Source organism: Phymastichus coffea, unplaced genomic scaffold, assembly GCF_024137745.1.
Source record: "Phymastichus coffea isolate CEN01 unplaced genomic scaffold, Cenicafe_Pcof_1.1 PCOF00012, whole genome shotgun sequence".
Lineage (NCBI taxonomy): Eukaryota > Metazoa > Arthropoda > Insecta > Hymenoptera > Eulophidae > Phymastichus > Phymastichus coffea.
In genome coordinates this window covers 3593913-3607677 of record NW_026706823.1, presented here as the reverse complement: position 1 = coordinate 3607677, position 13765 = coordinate 3593913, and the positions used below count along the sequence as shown (strand labels likewise).

The 13765-nt window shown below is 35.0% G+C and overlaps 1 protein-coding gene across 4 annotated transcripts in view; it reads left to right on the top strand.

Annotated features, from left to right (window-relative positions):
• Window positions 1-3965: 3965 nt before the first annotated feature.
• Window positions 3966-13765, top strand: part of LOC131672620 (double-stranded RNA-specific editase Adar-like) — a 623043-nt gene continuing 613243 nt past the window's right edge. For all 4 annotated transcript variants that reach the window (XM_058949983.1, XM_058949974.1, XM_058949993.1 and 1 more), the window contains exon 1: window positions 3966-4182. In XM_058949983.1, the coding sequence (XP_058805966.1) occupies window positions 4149-4182 (34 nt within the window). In that variant the 5' untranslated portion in view covers window positions 3966-4148. The remainder of the gene's footprint in view (window positions 4183-13765) is intronic.

Genomic DNA, 13765 nt, shown 5'->3' with positions numbered 1-13765 from the left:
CGTCTTAGCTCAACTCGTGTGCCAAGTAATCGTAGCCCTGGTAACCAGGACACATGCGTTTTCGTCTAATTCTGGATTATAATGGATAATTGGCGTAAATGAGAATGTAGACCTTCTAAGAAAGGTTGCAGCTTCATTTAAAATATATCATATCAATCTACCTGACCCGTTTAACTCAACTTCTCGGCCAAGTAATCGTAGACCGGATTTTCACGCCACGCGCATCTTTCGTCTAATTCTGGATTATAATGGATAATTGGCGTAAATGAGACTGTAGAACGTCTAAGGAAGATTTCAGCTTCATTTAAAGTATATCATATCAATCTACCTGACCTTTTTAACTCAACTCCTCGGCCAAGTAATCGTAGACCGTATTTTCACGACCCTTGCAACTATGGTGTGGATTTGGCTTATAATGGATCAATGGCATACATGAGAGTGTAGACCTTCTAAGGAACATTACGGCTTTATTTAAAGTATATGAGATCAATCTACCTGATCGTTTTAACTCAACTCCTTGGCCTAGTAATCGTAGACCGGATTTTAAAGCCACACGCATCTGTCGTCGAATTCTGGGTTATAATGGATAATTGGCATACATGAGAGTGTAGACTTTCTAAGGAATATTACAGCTTTGACTAAAATATATCAGATCAATCTATCACACCGTATTAGCTCTACTCGCTGGCCAAGTAATCGTAGACCGGATTTTCACGACCCTTGCAACTATGGTGTGGATTTGGGTTATAATGGATCATTGGCATACATGAGAGTGTAGACCTTCTAAGGAAAATTACGGCTTCATTTCAGGTATATCAGATTAATCTATCTCTTCGTTTTAGCTCTACTCGTTGGCCAAGTAATCGAATACCGGATTACCAGGACACATGCGTCTTTCGTCTAATTCTGGGTCATAATGGATAATTGGCATACATGAGAGTGCAGGCCTTCTAAGGAAAATTACGGCTTTATTCAAAGTATATGAGATCAATCTACCTGACCGTTTTAACTCAACTTGTTGGTAAAGTAATCGTAGACCGGATTTTCAGGACATATTCATTCTTCGTCGAATTCGGGGTTATAATGGATAATTGGCATACATGAGACTGTAGAACGTCTAAGGAAGATTTCAGCTTCATTTGAAGTATATCATATCAATCTACCCTATCGTCTTAGCTCAACTCGTGTGCCAAGTAATCGTAGCCCGGGTAACCAGGAGACATGCGTCTTTCGTTTAATTCTGGATTATAATGGATAATTGGCGTAAATGAGAATGTAGACCTTCTAAGAAAGGTTTCAGCTTCATTTAAAGTATATGAGATCAAGCTACCTGACCGTTTTAACTCAACTCCTCGGCCAAGTAATCGTAGACCGGATTTTCACGCCACACGCATCTTTTGTCGAATTCTGGATTATAATGGATCATTGGCATACATGAGAGTGTAGACTTTCTAAGGAAGATTACGGCTTTATTTAAAGTATATGAGATCAATCTACCTGACCGTTTTAACTCAACTCCTCGGCCAAGTAATCGTAGACCGGATTTTCACGACACACGCATCTTTTGTCGAATTCTGGATTATAATGTATCATTGACATACATGAGAGTGTAGACTTTCTAAGGAAGATTACGGCTTTATTTAAAATATATTAGATCAATCTACCACACCGTATTAGCTCTACTCGCTGGCCAAGTAATCGTAGATCGGATTTTCACGACCCTTGCAACTATGGTGTGGATTTGGTTTATAATGGATCATTGGCATACATGAGAGCGTAGACTTTCTAAGGAATATTACAGCTTTATTTAAAATTTATCAGATCAATCTACCACACCGTATTAGCTCTACTCGTTGGCCAAGTAATCGTAGACCGGATTTTCAGGACATATTCATTCTTCGTCGAATTCTGGGTTATAATGGATAATTGGCATACATGAGACTGTAGATCGTCTAAGGAAGATTTCAGCTTCATTTAATGTATATCATGTCAATCTACCCTATCGTCTTAGCTCAACTCGTGTGCCAAGTAATCGTAGCCCGGGTAACCAGGACACATGCGTCTTTCGTCTAATAAAATTTAAAGATTGAATTAATTCTAATCATGTAGAAATGGTGTCGCAATTACTCAAATCACGTCGTTTACATACATAATTGTCATAAAATATTATGCACTACAGTGAAATTACTTTTTGACTTTGTATCTAACATTGTCTTTTTTTCATCAGTTTGTTATTAAAAGAAAAATTATATGATTTTTACAGCGTTTAAAAAAAATACTCGACATCTATTGGTTGAATGAACCCATATTTACGTATATTCTTGTTTACTGTCATATAATTTATGAATAAGTATGAGCTTAATGAATAATAATTAATAAAAGAATATCTTACATTCTCACAATTTAAATAACCACTTATGTCTATCAATAATTGTTTTTGATTCAATTTCATACGAGTTTATACGACTTTATGAAATTTATTTTAAGTCTTCGATAACTCACTATTTACTTTCATTTCAAGTTAAAAAATGAGTGTTATATAAGTTTCAGCGATATCGAGAAATTCAACGGTAAGTCTATGCAACATATTTTACATATAATGCACCATCGTTTCTAAATGTATTTTCTTATTTTGTTTTCGCGGAAAGTCGCGAAAAACCATTTAAAAAGAATTAAGAATTTAATGTTTAAATAAATGCTATGAAATTGTTGTGTACAAAACAAATCCCATTTCATAAACGAGAATTAAAGTATACAGTATATAATTTGGTCATCGACAATAAGTATTAAATTGCTTGGTTATATTACTGGTAATGATTCATAAATGCCAAAAAACTAAAAAAAAAAATTATACCAGGATTCGACCCCGTGATCTTGTGATCACGGAGCAGAAACCTTAGCCTTACGGCTAACGTGTCTTCATCACTGTGCAAAGGTTGAAGGTTATATTTAAGTTGCGGATCCCCGGTGGGAGCTTGTGATTAAGTTTATAGGTTTAGGTTAAAGGTGCTTAGGCTTTGTATAATTGTTATAAATTAACTGCGATTGTTTAATATTACATTGTGACGTTTAAACAAACTGTGTATGCTCTGAAAATAAAGGTGATGCATACGAGTTTAGTAGGTAAATTGTCGGTCAAACAGCTCGCTAATATAGTACGAGCGTCAACCACGAGGGGGGTCTGAAACTAGCGAGGGGTAGGCTATTCCGTCGCGATCTTCGCCGACAAAATCGTCCCGCTTTCTGGCTCAGCGGCCATATAAGTTGTGCCTCCTTCTCTCTTACTCCCTGTGTAAATGATTAGTTCTACTTAATTTTCAAAAATTGGCGGACATATTTAACTTTTTAAAATGTTTGAATAGTACATTATGATACAACATTTCCCGAACATGTGCCGTACCGTATTTTTTGATACGACGTGTGGAAAGTGCGATTTTCAACGTACGTTCTTTGCCGAGCGTGCGGGAAAAACGCACTTTCTGCACGGAGTGTCGAAAACGTTTTTTTTTAACCGAATTCTCGAAACGTTTTCAAGTTTTGTAAATAACGTTTCTAAAACGTTTTCAAAACGTTTTTGTGTTGTTTGGGATAGGCGTTAATGGGTTAATGGAGTAAACAATTATTTCTTTTTAATTAGTTTCAAAATCAAATTATCAGAGATTTTTTATAGTTACTGTTATTGCATGATAGACTTAAATAATTGGATTATTTGAAGTTTGAATTTCGTCGTAATTATAATAGGTTTTGTAGGTAAAATGAATTTTTTCTTGTTATTTTAAGTGATAGTATAAGGCGAACAAACAAATTATCTCGTTGTTATTTTTATCTAAAAGACATATAATCTAATGGATTAATTATTTTTATGATTGTTTAAAAATTTGAATTTTTAAGCGTGGATTTATAACAGCTAAATCTTGGCGAAATGTGTATGAATCTAAATATGTGTACGAATCTAACAATAAACATCTGCAATTCGTAACCGCAATGCGCTAGATGTTATTTTAAGTTACGTTTGAAAACAGTTTTGATCGTAAACCCTTGAATTTTTGATCATGTGTAAATGCAAAAAGTAATATTTTCTCAGTGAAATATATGTTGTTAGTGTGAAATATTAACGAGTGGTAGGTGTATTGTTACAAGCAATATAGATGACTGATAATAATTTGTGTATGAATTATTCAAGTAAGCATTATTTAGTCAACTCTTATTGATAAATAAGAATTTTTATGATTCTATAGTGTAAGCAAAAAAAGAAAAAAACAATTATTTTAAAATGTTTTATTTGATATTGTAAATGTAGAAATCAATTTTTAAAAATTGTGTTCATTTTTATATTAGTTGCGTTGCAGAATAATGATTTTATTTACTAATTTGAGAAACATGTGGGATATATACAGAAAAGTAATAATTTTCTTTTACAACAATTAATAATTTACTATGAAGTTATGAACTAAAATCACTACTGAACGAATAATATTTCCTTGTTGAGTAGTAGTAATGAGTAGTCAATCAATATTCTACAAAAATATAACCATGTCTAAGTCTACACAATGGGTTTACTTAAATATCAGAAATGATAATAATTGTGTCAGAAATTTATAGATATAAAAAACTCAATGAAACAAAATAAACGACTAGGTTGGAATTAGAAAATGATAATTATTTTTTAATTATGAATATAATATAATTTATTTATATATATAGCATGGACTTAGTATATTTATTGGACTTAGTATATTCATAAATAATATAAGGAATCTGTATCAATGGTATTTAAGCGCTTAATCATAAATATAGTGTAAATTCAAAAGTTAATTCTTCTAATATTCAAGACTAATAAAAATGGATATATCAAATATAAAATTTGTTAAATTATTCACTCTACTTGAATTTCAAATAATTAAAATATCTGTTATATGTGCAACTTTTATCTTTTGTTTGAATTTTTATTTATTTTTTCCAAATATAAAAAAGAACAACTTTATGGAAATTTGTCTCAACTATTGCCTACTTAAGAAAATATAATCTATCTATACTTAAGAGAATATAATTTAGCAAACCATAATCTATAAATATTCTAAATAATATTATTGTTATTGTTATTGTTATTGTAACTTCAAAAACTAAGGCTATGTGGTATATATATTGAAGAAAATTAATATGTTGTAATATTTAACATATTGAAATAAATATATTAAAAAAATTTGAAATTTCATAAAATGTTATAAGTTTTACATTGTTATTTGAATAGTACATGTAGAATAACATCAATAATTGAATAAAAGTAAATATTAAACAAATATCATTGAGTAATAAATTACAAATGTATTAAAAGCATATTATAAATTTTATTATTGTTATTTAATATTTAGTTTTTGACAAATTTGAAGGATATCGCAGGTAGTTCAAGATTTGAAGAATCTAGAATTAACAACGATTTTTTAAATAAACTACAAATTATTGATGAATGGGTAAATCTTAGTTATTTCAAACAGCTTAGAATCACTGGATGACGGTTTTTTTTTAATTTTGCACAATTGTTGTTTATGTAGTGGTCATCACTTTTATAAATTTTTAACATAAAATATTAATTAGATCAAAAGTAATTACCTTTAAAAAAATGATAAAAACTTTTCAAAAAGTTATATTTTAAAAATTTATAAAGGTATAGAGATCCACTTTTTTATTAAAGACTTAATCTTTAAAAATATTTGTAATGATAAACAACAACTGTTTATTACAAAAAGTTATTAATTATTTTCTTAAACAAGTTTGAAAATCTTAGAAAGTAGTTGTTTTTTTAATTCTTGCTTCTACGCATTCATGGGGATTTTTTCTACAAATATTTTTATAAAATTCAAGTGCTTGACATATGAAAACATGTGGTACTGATTAAAAGGAGACACTCTCGTGTAATAGCAAGCGGGCTAAGCGCTGGTACACCTGGTGCTGGACTGTGGTCAGTATGAAAGAACCTTATTTTAGGGTTTTTACTATACCTTTCATTGATCTGTTTCGTTAAAGCTCATAGAAACTGTCACTTTTATAACTAAAAGTTATAAAGTGAATTTTAAAGTCATAGAAGTATTTAAAAGTTATTTAGCTTTAATACAAATTATGCTCTAGCTTGAATTTAATTTCACAATTTTTCGGTTAAGAGTGTCATAATTAGATAACAATAACACAGTTACATAAGTAACTTTAATATATGAATGTTGAAATAGGCTTCTTCTTATTTTGGACTTTTTGACCTAAAGATTGTGTTTTAATTAATGATTCAAAAGGATTTCATAATACTTGGGTATGTATACATCATCAAATTGTAAAGCTAATGTTGAACGCTGCAAAATTAAAAATAAAAGTTGATCAAACGCTTTAGTTGAAAATATGAGAAATTTTTAGTGTAGATTTGATGCATGTTGGATGTTATGTCCTGTCTTTCTTTTTCTCTGATGACGGGCAATTCTTCTTAGACTTCTTACTCTTGCCGATTGAATGTGAAGCGCGCTTGAAGCACCATTCATAGCGACGAACACCACACAAATCGTAAAGGATTAGTGGAGAACTTAGGATTTTCAATTAATTTCTTCAGAAAATATTTCAGAGAAAAAGTTTATTGGATTTTACCTTAAACTAGAGTTTCAAGGTTATTTGAAGGTCAACTTTGTTTTTTTAAATGGAAACCCCTATTTTTTATCCCGGATTCGGATAGAGTGGGAAATATTACGTTTAAATCATGTAATATGTGTGGGGTCCAAATGACCTCCACCCTACCCCCAAAGTCATTTTGAGGTCGACCTTACTTTTTGAATGGGAACCCTCATTTTTCGTCGCAGGTTTAAATTCTAGGTGAAATTGTACGTTTAGATGATGGGATATTTATGGGGTCCGAATGACACCCCACCCCACCTCCAAAGTCATGAATTCCAGTTTCCATTAAAAAAAACAAAGTTGACCTTCAAATAACCTTGAAACTCTAGTTCAAGGTCAAATCCAAGGTCACCATTGAGTTCCTTACAAAAAGTTACGGAAGACCTGACCCTAACCTTTTTAAAAACTACCTTACTTGAATAAATACAGGACCGTTTCGGTACTTTTGTTACGCCCTGTATATAGTATATATATTATAACAAAGTATGGGCACGATTGTGATTTTATAATATAAATCTACTTTATCGATCTTATGATCTTGCAACTCATTGCACAGCTGTTCTATATTCTTTATAACTAAATTTCTCTCTTCGATTGCTGCACGCTTACAACTCGTAGATTTGGCTTCCTTTTCCATCGCTTATTCAACCATGTTCTCGTAACGTTTGTATAAATCATTGGAGATGCTAGGAACACCTGTGCAGGCGAGAATTTTATTCAGAACAGTATTTCCTGTGCCAGCATGTACAGCACCTACAATGTAGACTGAGTTTTCAATTTCACGTTTATTCACATAAGTATAATTTTCTTTAAATACATTTACGTATAGAAAAACATACTAACCAAGTATAACTGCCGCGTTTATCTGAGATACATTATTTTTTTCAATTTTTCTTGTGTGTACTTTAGTATACAGACTACAAGATTTACAAAGAACAGTTAATACGGAATGAAGCCCGTTACGTCTTTCATCTGTCATATTTTCTAATCTGAGAACCTGGATTATTTGAGCTTGCATTCAAAACACTTCAGATTCTTGGCTAATTCTGTTAGTTGAACTAAACGTATTCCGCTGCCGACTCCGAAGCCAACTCCATTTTCTGCTTCACTCGTAAAACTGTTTGTGCTAACTGTCACAACACATTTTTTCGATTCAGACATACGCTTAATAGCTTTCGCGTTCCTTTTCAACGCTTTGTTTGAAATAAATTTACCATTTCGTTTACGATTATTATTCAACATCGTATTCATTTGCCTGACGCTTTTACTAACCTACGAAACTCGGCAAGAAATAAACATGCATCTGGCCACGAGTACGGTGTTGCCAGATCGCGTAAAGCTGCGCGATCAAACGAGTTTGAAACCTCTACGTATCGAAAGACAGTTCGACAGAGCTAAGTGATTCTCAACCATATCACTGCTCCGTGCATATCGTAACACACATAGAAGAGGTTACTTTGAGTTGACTACAACTGCAGGCCGGAGAACGTCCTTAAATATTCCTTTCATACAGTACACGGTGATGTTGACGCGATGTACGAAATAGTACCATTACTGTTTCGAATCAGCAAGAATGTTGGTTTGAAACTCGTCAACCTTTGATATTTAATTTCTACGATCGTTTTTTAACTTTATTCTCGGATCTGCTAATTATTACCGAATTTCTCTTACCAAATTTTATAAATAACAATCACTGATCTAATTAAATCTAGCACTTATCAATTGTGTATTAATACCGCTTATAAGACGTAATAACTAAATGTTGCGACTCTTTTTTATACATGAATTTGTGTCTCCTTTTCTAATACTCCCTGGAAAAAAGTAAGTTACTTATTGGCGCGACAATAAACGTCACCGACAAATCGGCTAATCACTCCGCTCTGTACATTGTAAAATCAACCGCGAGAAAAAAATTAAAATATTCGTTTAATATTTACTTTTATTCAATTATTAATATTATTCTTGATGCCGTATAATTCAAATAATAATGAAAAACTTATATTCTATGAAATTTGAAATTTCTTTAATATAATAATTTTAATATATTAAATTTCTTCTATACAGGGTGGGCCATTTTAAGTGAACCAGTAGGTTTTCTCGGAATCTATGAGAGATAGTGAAATATTTTTCAGACAAAAGTTGCTCAATTTCGAGGGGGTCAAATTCCCATGACCTTACCGTTGACCTTGGAGGTCATGTTCAAGGTCATTTGTTTTCTTAAATGGGAACCCCTATTTTTGACCCCGGATTCAGAATGAGCGGGAAATTCTATGTTCAGATGATGTAACATATGTGGAGTCCGCTTCACCACCCAAGGTCATGTGAAGGTCAATTTATTATTTTTCTTAATTTTTTTACCTGAATGACCGGGTAAGGATAATGTTAAGCGAAAAATATTTTAGACAAAAGTTGCTCAACTTCGACGGGGCCACATTCCCATGACCCTACCTTTGACCTTGGAGGTCATGTTCAAGGTTATTTGAAGGTCATATTTGTTTTTTTACATGGGAACCCCTATTTTTGACCCCGGATTCGGAAAGAGCGGGAAATTCTACCCAATTTTTTGTGTAGGCGTCATGTGTGAGGTCTATTTTGCCCTATTTATTCAAGGTCATAAATGAAGAAGATAAGTGATTAAAGTATTTTAGCTTTATTATTTATTTACCAAAATAACATTTATTACATTTATTTACCAAATTAGTCAATTGTTACAGTAAGTGTTACAGTAGAGCAACTTTTGTCTGAAGAATATTTCGCTATCTCTCATAGTTTCCGAGAAAACCTACTGGTCCACTTAAAATGGCCTACCCTGTATATATATTCCACGTGACCTTAGCAAATATTAGGTGGGAACCGAGAGACAGAGGGAGAGGGAAGCAGTAGTATAGCTATGTTCATTCGGATCCCAGAAGTAAGCAATATGAATGTAACCTGGACCTATGAGGTTATAATACGATGGGAGCTGGCCCATGACAATGATACGATAGGAGCTGAATGCGGCTTACTATGATGAAAGAGAAGAGCAGAGTAGAAGAAAAGAGAGAGATACAGACAGATACGTAAAAAGAGAGAGAGAGAGAGAGAGAGAAGAGAGAGAGAGAAGAAAAATTACTAAAATAGTGACAAAATAATCGCAGATAATCTAAAAATGGCATACTATACGCTACGCGTATGAGCGTATTATACTATATATACTATATCTTAATATACTATATATACTATATATACTCGTATATTACTATATATACGTATATCTCCTCTGCCGCTGCCACCCCTACCTATTTCCGTGCGCTCAGCCGAAAACGTCGGACTTCCGCTTCGTTTGTGGTCTATTTTTTATATATTTTTTCATAATCAGAATATATATTTTGAAACGGAAAACATCTACTTTTCGAAATAGTTTTTAAAATTGAAATTAAACTTGCCGTTCCGAATGGAAGGCAATTGAGCTAAAAGCAGAACGGTCTTGTGCTTGCGAGTTTGATTGGTTACGCTGGTATTGAGAAAGTGATTGAGCAGGATTGGAGTACTCTGCTGTTGCTGTAACTTTGATTGGTTCCGTTCATGGGTGTGGATGATTGGTGGCAAATCATGATCACCTCCGAATGCCAAAGCTCTCTAATGACAGCGATGGTAGCCTGGTAGAGTGTGCCATTGTATTACAAGGCCAGGCTGTGCACCAGAAGCTCCGCTTCATCGGTGATAGTGAAGTGAGAATCTCGCGCATGAGTATCGACTGCAATCTGTGCCATAAATCCACGAATTTCATCATGTCTTTGCGCACTTTAATAAGCTTTATAACGAATCGCTTGTATATTCGTTATGTCTCTCTCTCCCCAAGAAGCCAGTAACTAATATATTTAATAAACATTATAAATTATCATATCGTTTGAATAGTTACAGCATTACGGACGTCAGCGAACTGGTAAGCGACGCAACTGGCGTACGATAATCGATATCGACTCGCGGCGCGGACCTCGCGGAGAGACGCTTCCTTGCGAGAGAGAGAGAGAGTTTCGAAAATTGAGACAGTTGGCTTTCAATCAGCGACCGGCTAAGTCTCCTCGCACGAGTCGCCACAAGTTTTCCGGCTTTTCCTCGCGAAGAACTAGCGTTAGAAGGTAGCAGAGAATATCGCTACAGCGGGGCTGAAGCAGAGGCCTACTACGGACGATCAGCACCGCTCCTATCAGGGGAGAAGCGTCATCGCCAATTCATCGACGACAAGAGCGAATACGCAACAGAAGCGAGTCCGCTACTTAACGCTCTTGGTCCGCGGGTTAGATTAAGCGTGCAAGCGGCGATACTGTAAGTACCAGGTCTAGCGCTTGTCTTCTCTCTCTATACCGCTCTCTCCCTTTTTTTGCGTTAACTAAGCCGCGCGTTTACGTTCGCCTTTTTCTTTTGTACACGTTGCGCCGCGGCCACAGTTGATACCGGCATTTTCTCTCTCTCCGCGAGTGTGCTGTCGCTTTTGTATATTCGTCGTACTTGAACCGAATAAGTGCGGTTTGCCGTTCGTGAACACCCGGCTCCTGTGAGGCGATTTTGCTGCTACCTGCTTCGACGAGGTTAAGCGCTGTCGCCTCCTCGTTCGAACGGTGCGCGCCGGTTCGCTGTCGCCATTGTGCACAGCTCACAACAGAGCGAGTGCTTGTGCGACCTTAACCGCGTAGCGCGTGCGCAGTTCCGTTCGCTTGACTGTCAAGCTATTGCGAGTTTGTTGCGTTGCGATTAACTTTGTTTATATTGATCGTTTTGATAATATGTATTCCTTTGTTGCTAATTAAAATTTACACGCATCCGCGTTTAATCATATTCGAGTGCTTATTGCCCGCTGACTCCCTGTTCCTTGGACCGTAATTGTGTATGCGACTGTACACGCGCGAATCTCTCTTCTTGGACGTCGCGCATCTTCACGCGTAGCCTACGACACTCTCCGCGGGCCAAGCTTTCTGACAGAAAAGGAGGCAACTGAGCTGCTGGACCCAGGACACCCGGTGCAGGAGTACCGAGCTGCTCTGGAGAGTCACTCATCTACTTTTCCGCGGTTACTTTTATATAGCGTGTCCCGCTCGAGCGAAGCTGAGCAGGAACCCCGTTATAGCTTTCACGTAGAGTGGCCTTGTTTGGAGTCAATTCCGTTGTTTGTGACAGCGGAAATCTAATTGATTATGGTATTTAGTTCGTAGTCGAGGAGAAACGCAATTAATATGGTACAGGATGTTATATACACTGCAGAGCAATGAATCATAAAGATGTCGCAGGTGTAGGTTGCACTTTGAGCAAGATCGCCTTGACATCAATTAGTTTTAAATTTGATGTTTTAATTTGCCCGCGCAAAATTACACAGACCGATAAAATTTGACGAAAGTCCAGACCCAGAGATCAGACCTAGTCTACCCGAAGGAATTTTATGCGCTGAATTCGAATCTGGTCTCAGAATTGATCCATCACCCTCAGTTTCTGTGATATCCTAACATAAAAGTGCAAAAAAGACTTTTTCGTTGTTTTTAACTTGTTCTCACATCGCTAATTTCCATTTTAGTCAAAAACTGGAAAGAGCATTTAAAAGGACAAGTTGTATACTTTAAAAAGCACTATCTAATTTTTTCAATTAAAATTTTTAAAGCGGAGATATCGTTCTTTGAATTAAAAAATAGTGTAGAATTCTAGGAGTTTGACTTAAGGGTTAGCCTGTCATGGGTGTAAAGAATCTAGGGTTCTTGAGGTTTGGGTTTGACGTTAACCTGTCGGAGTATAAAGAGTTCATATTATTTGTGACTTTAAATGTTCGCAATTTTTGTTTCACGCATGTTTTATGTTATTGGATAACTCAACAATTGGGGTTCGTGATTTGACGCTAAGGACATTTTGAATTTATTAATTGTTTAAGATTATAAGTGTTATCTAGGTAGATTGAATTATTAACTGGAATTTGCATATTATATATGAATTATTAATTTATTTTATGTATTAATCTATTTCATGTATTAATCTATTTCATTATTATTATTTTTCATGTAGTTTATAGTACCATTGAATACACAAATTTTCTCTATTTCAAAAAACGATATCTCCGCTTCAAAAATTTTATTTGAAAAAATTAGATAGTGTTTTTTAAAATAGACAACTTGCCCTTTCGTATGCTCTTGTCAGCTTTTCAGAAACAGCGAAAAACAGTCTCTTTTACACTTTTAGGTTAGGATATCTCAGAAACTGAGGGTGATGGATCTATTCTAAGACTAGATTCGGACTCAGCACTTCAAATTTCATCGGGTACACTATGTCTGGTCTCGGGATCTAAAAACTGTCGGCCTGTGTTATCGGCAAGGAAGGCTATATCACCCACTATTGCTAATCTCGGGATTGACAAGATCCAACGAGGAAAGAGCAAAATGTAAACAATAAGGTGATAGGATCGGGTAAAGTTTGAATTTGAATTCCGCGCAGTGTCACGACACTGACACCTGTGCAAAATCTTCGCAAAACGCAAAATTGGCCGTAAGAGTGAACAGTTTTGCTGTTTCGGCACTTAACCTAGAGCTTAAGACTAGAGTACGCTACAAAAATACGAAGGTAGCCATTCCAATTATAAAATGAATGTGACGTGAGCAAATATGAAATGCTCAGAACGCATGAGCAAAATTATGGCCAGAAACGCAGAGTAGGACAACACAAAGAACAAATGCTTAAATGAGAATGAGATACAAAGTTGCAGCGGAGTGCTGTTCTTCTTCACATGAGAATTAACGAACTCTTGTGGGTCTCTTCTCGTGATAAAAAACAGGTAAGACCGTGTAGTTGGTGAGAAGATGAAGCTTCTTGTTAGCTGAGGTTGCAACGAGCAGCGAAGATCGGAAGAACGGTGACGGTGATTACCTAGTAGTAAGAGCTAAATTGGTATTGTCTAGAGCTCTATTGGTATAGAGCTAAGATGGTAATTAGGTTATGTTGAGTTATCAAACTGTGGTTACACATTTTATGGGTACTTGAAATGCAAGAGTAATAAAAAGTAGATAAAGCCTAGGTGCCCCCTGGAATGAACCACCTGTAACAATCTTGACTCGAAGAAGTTGAGAATAATTAGAATAATAATAATAATTAGACAATT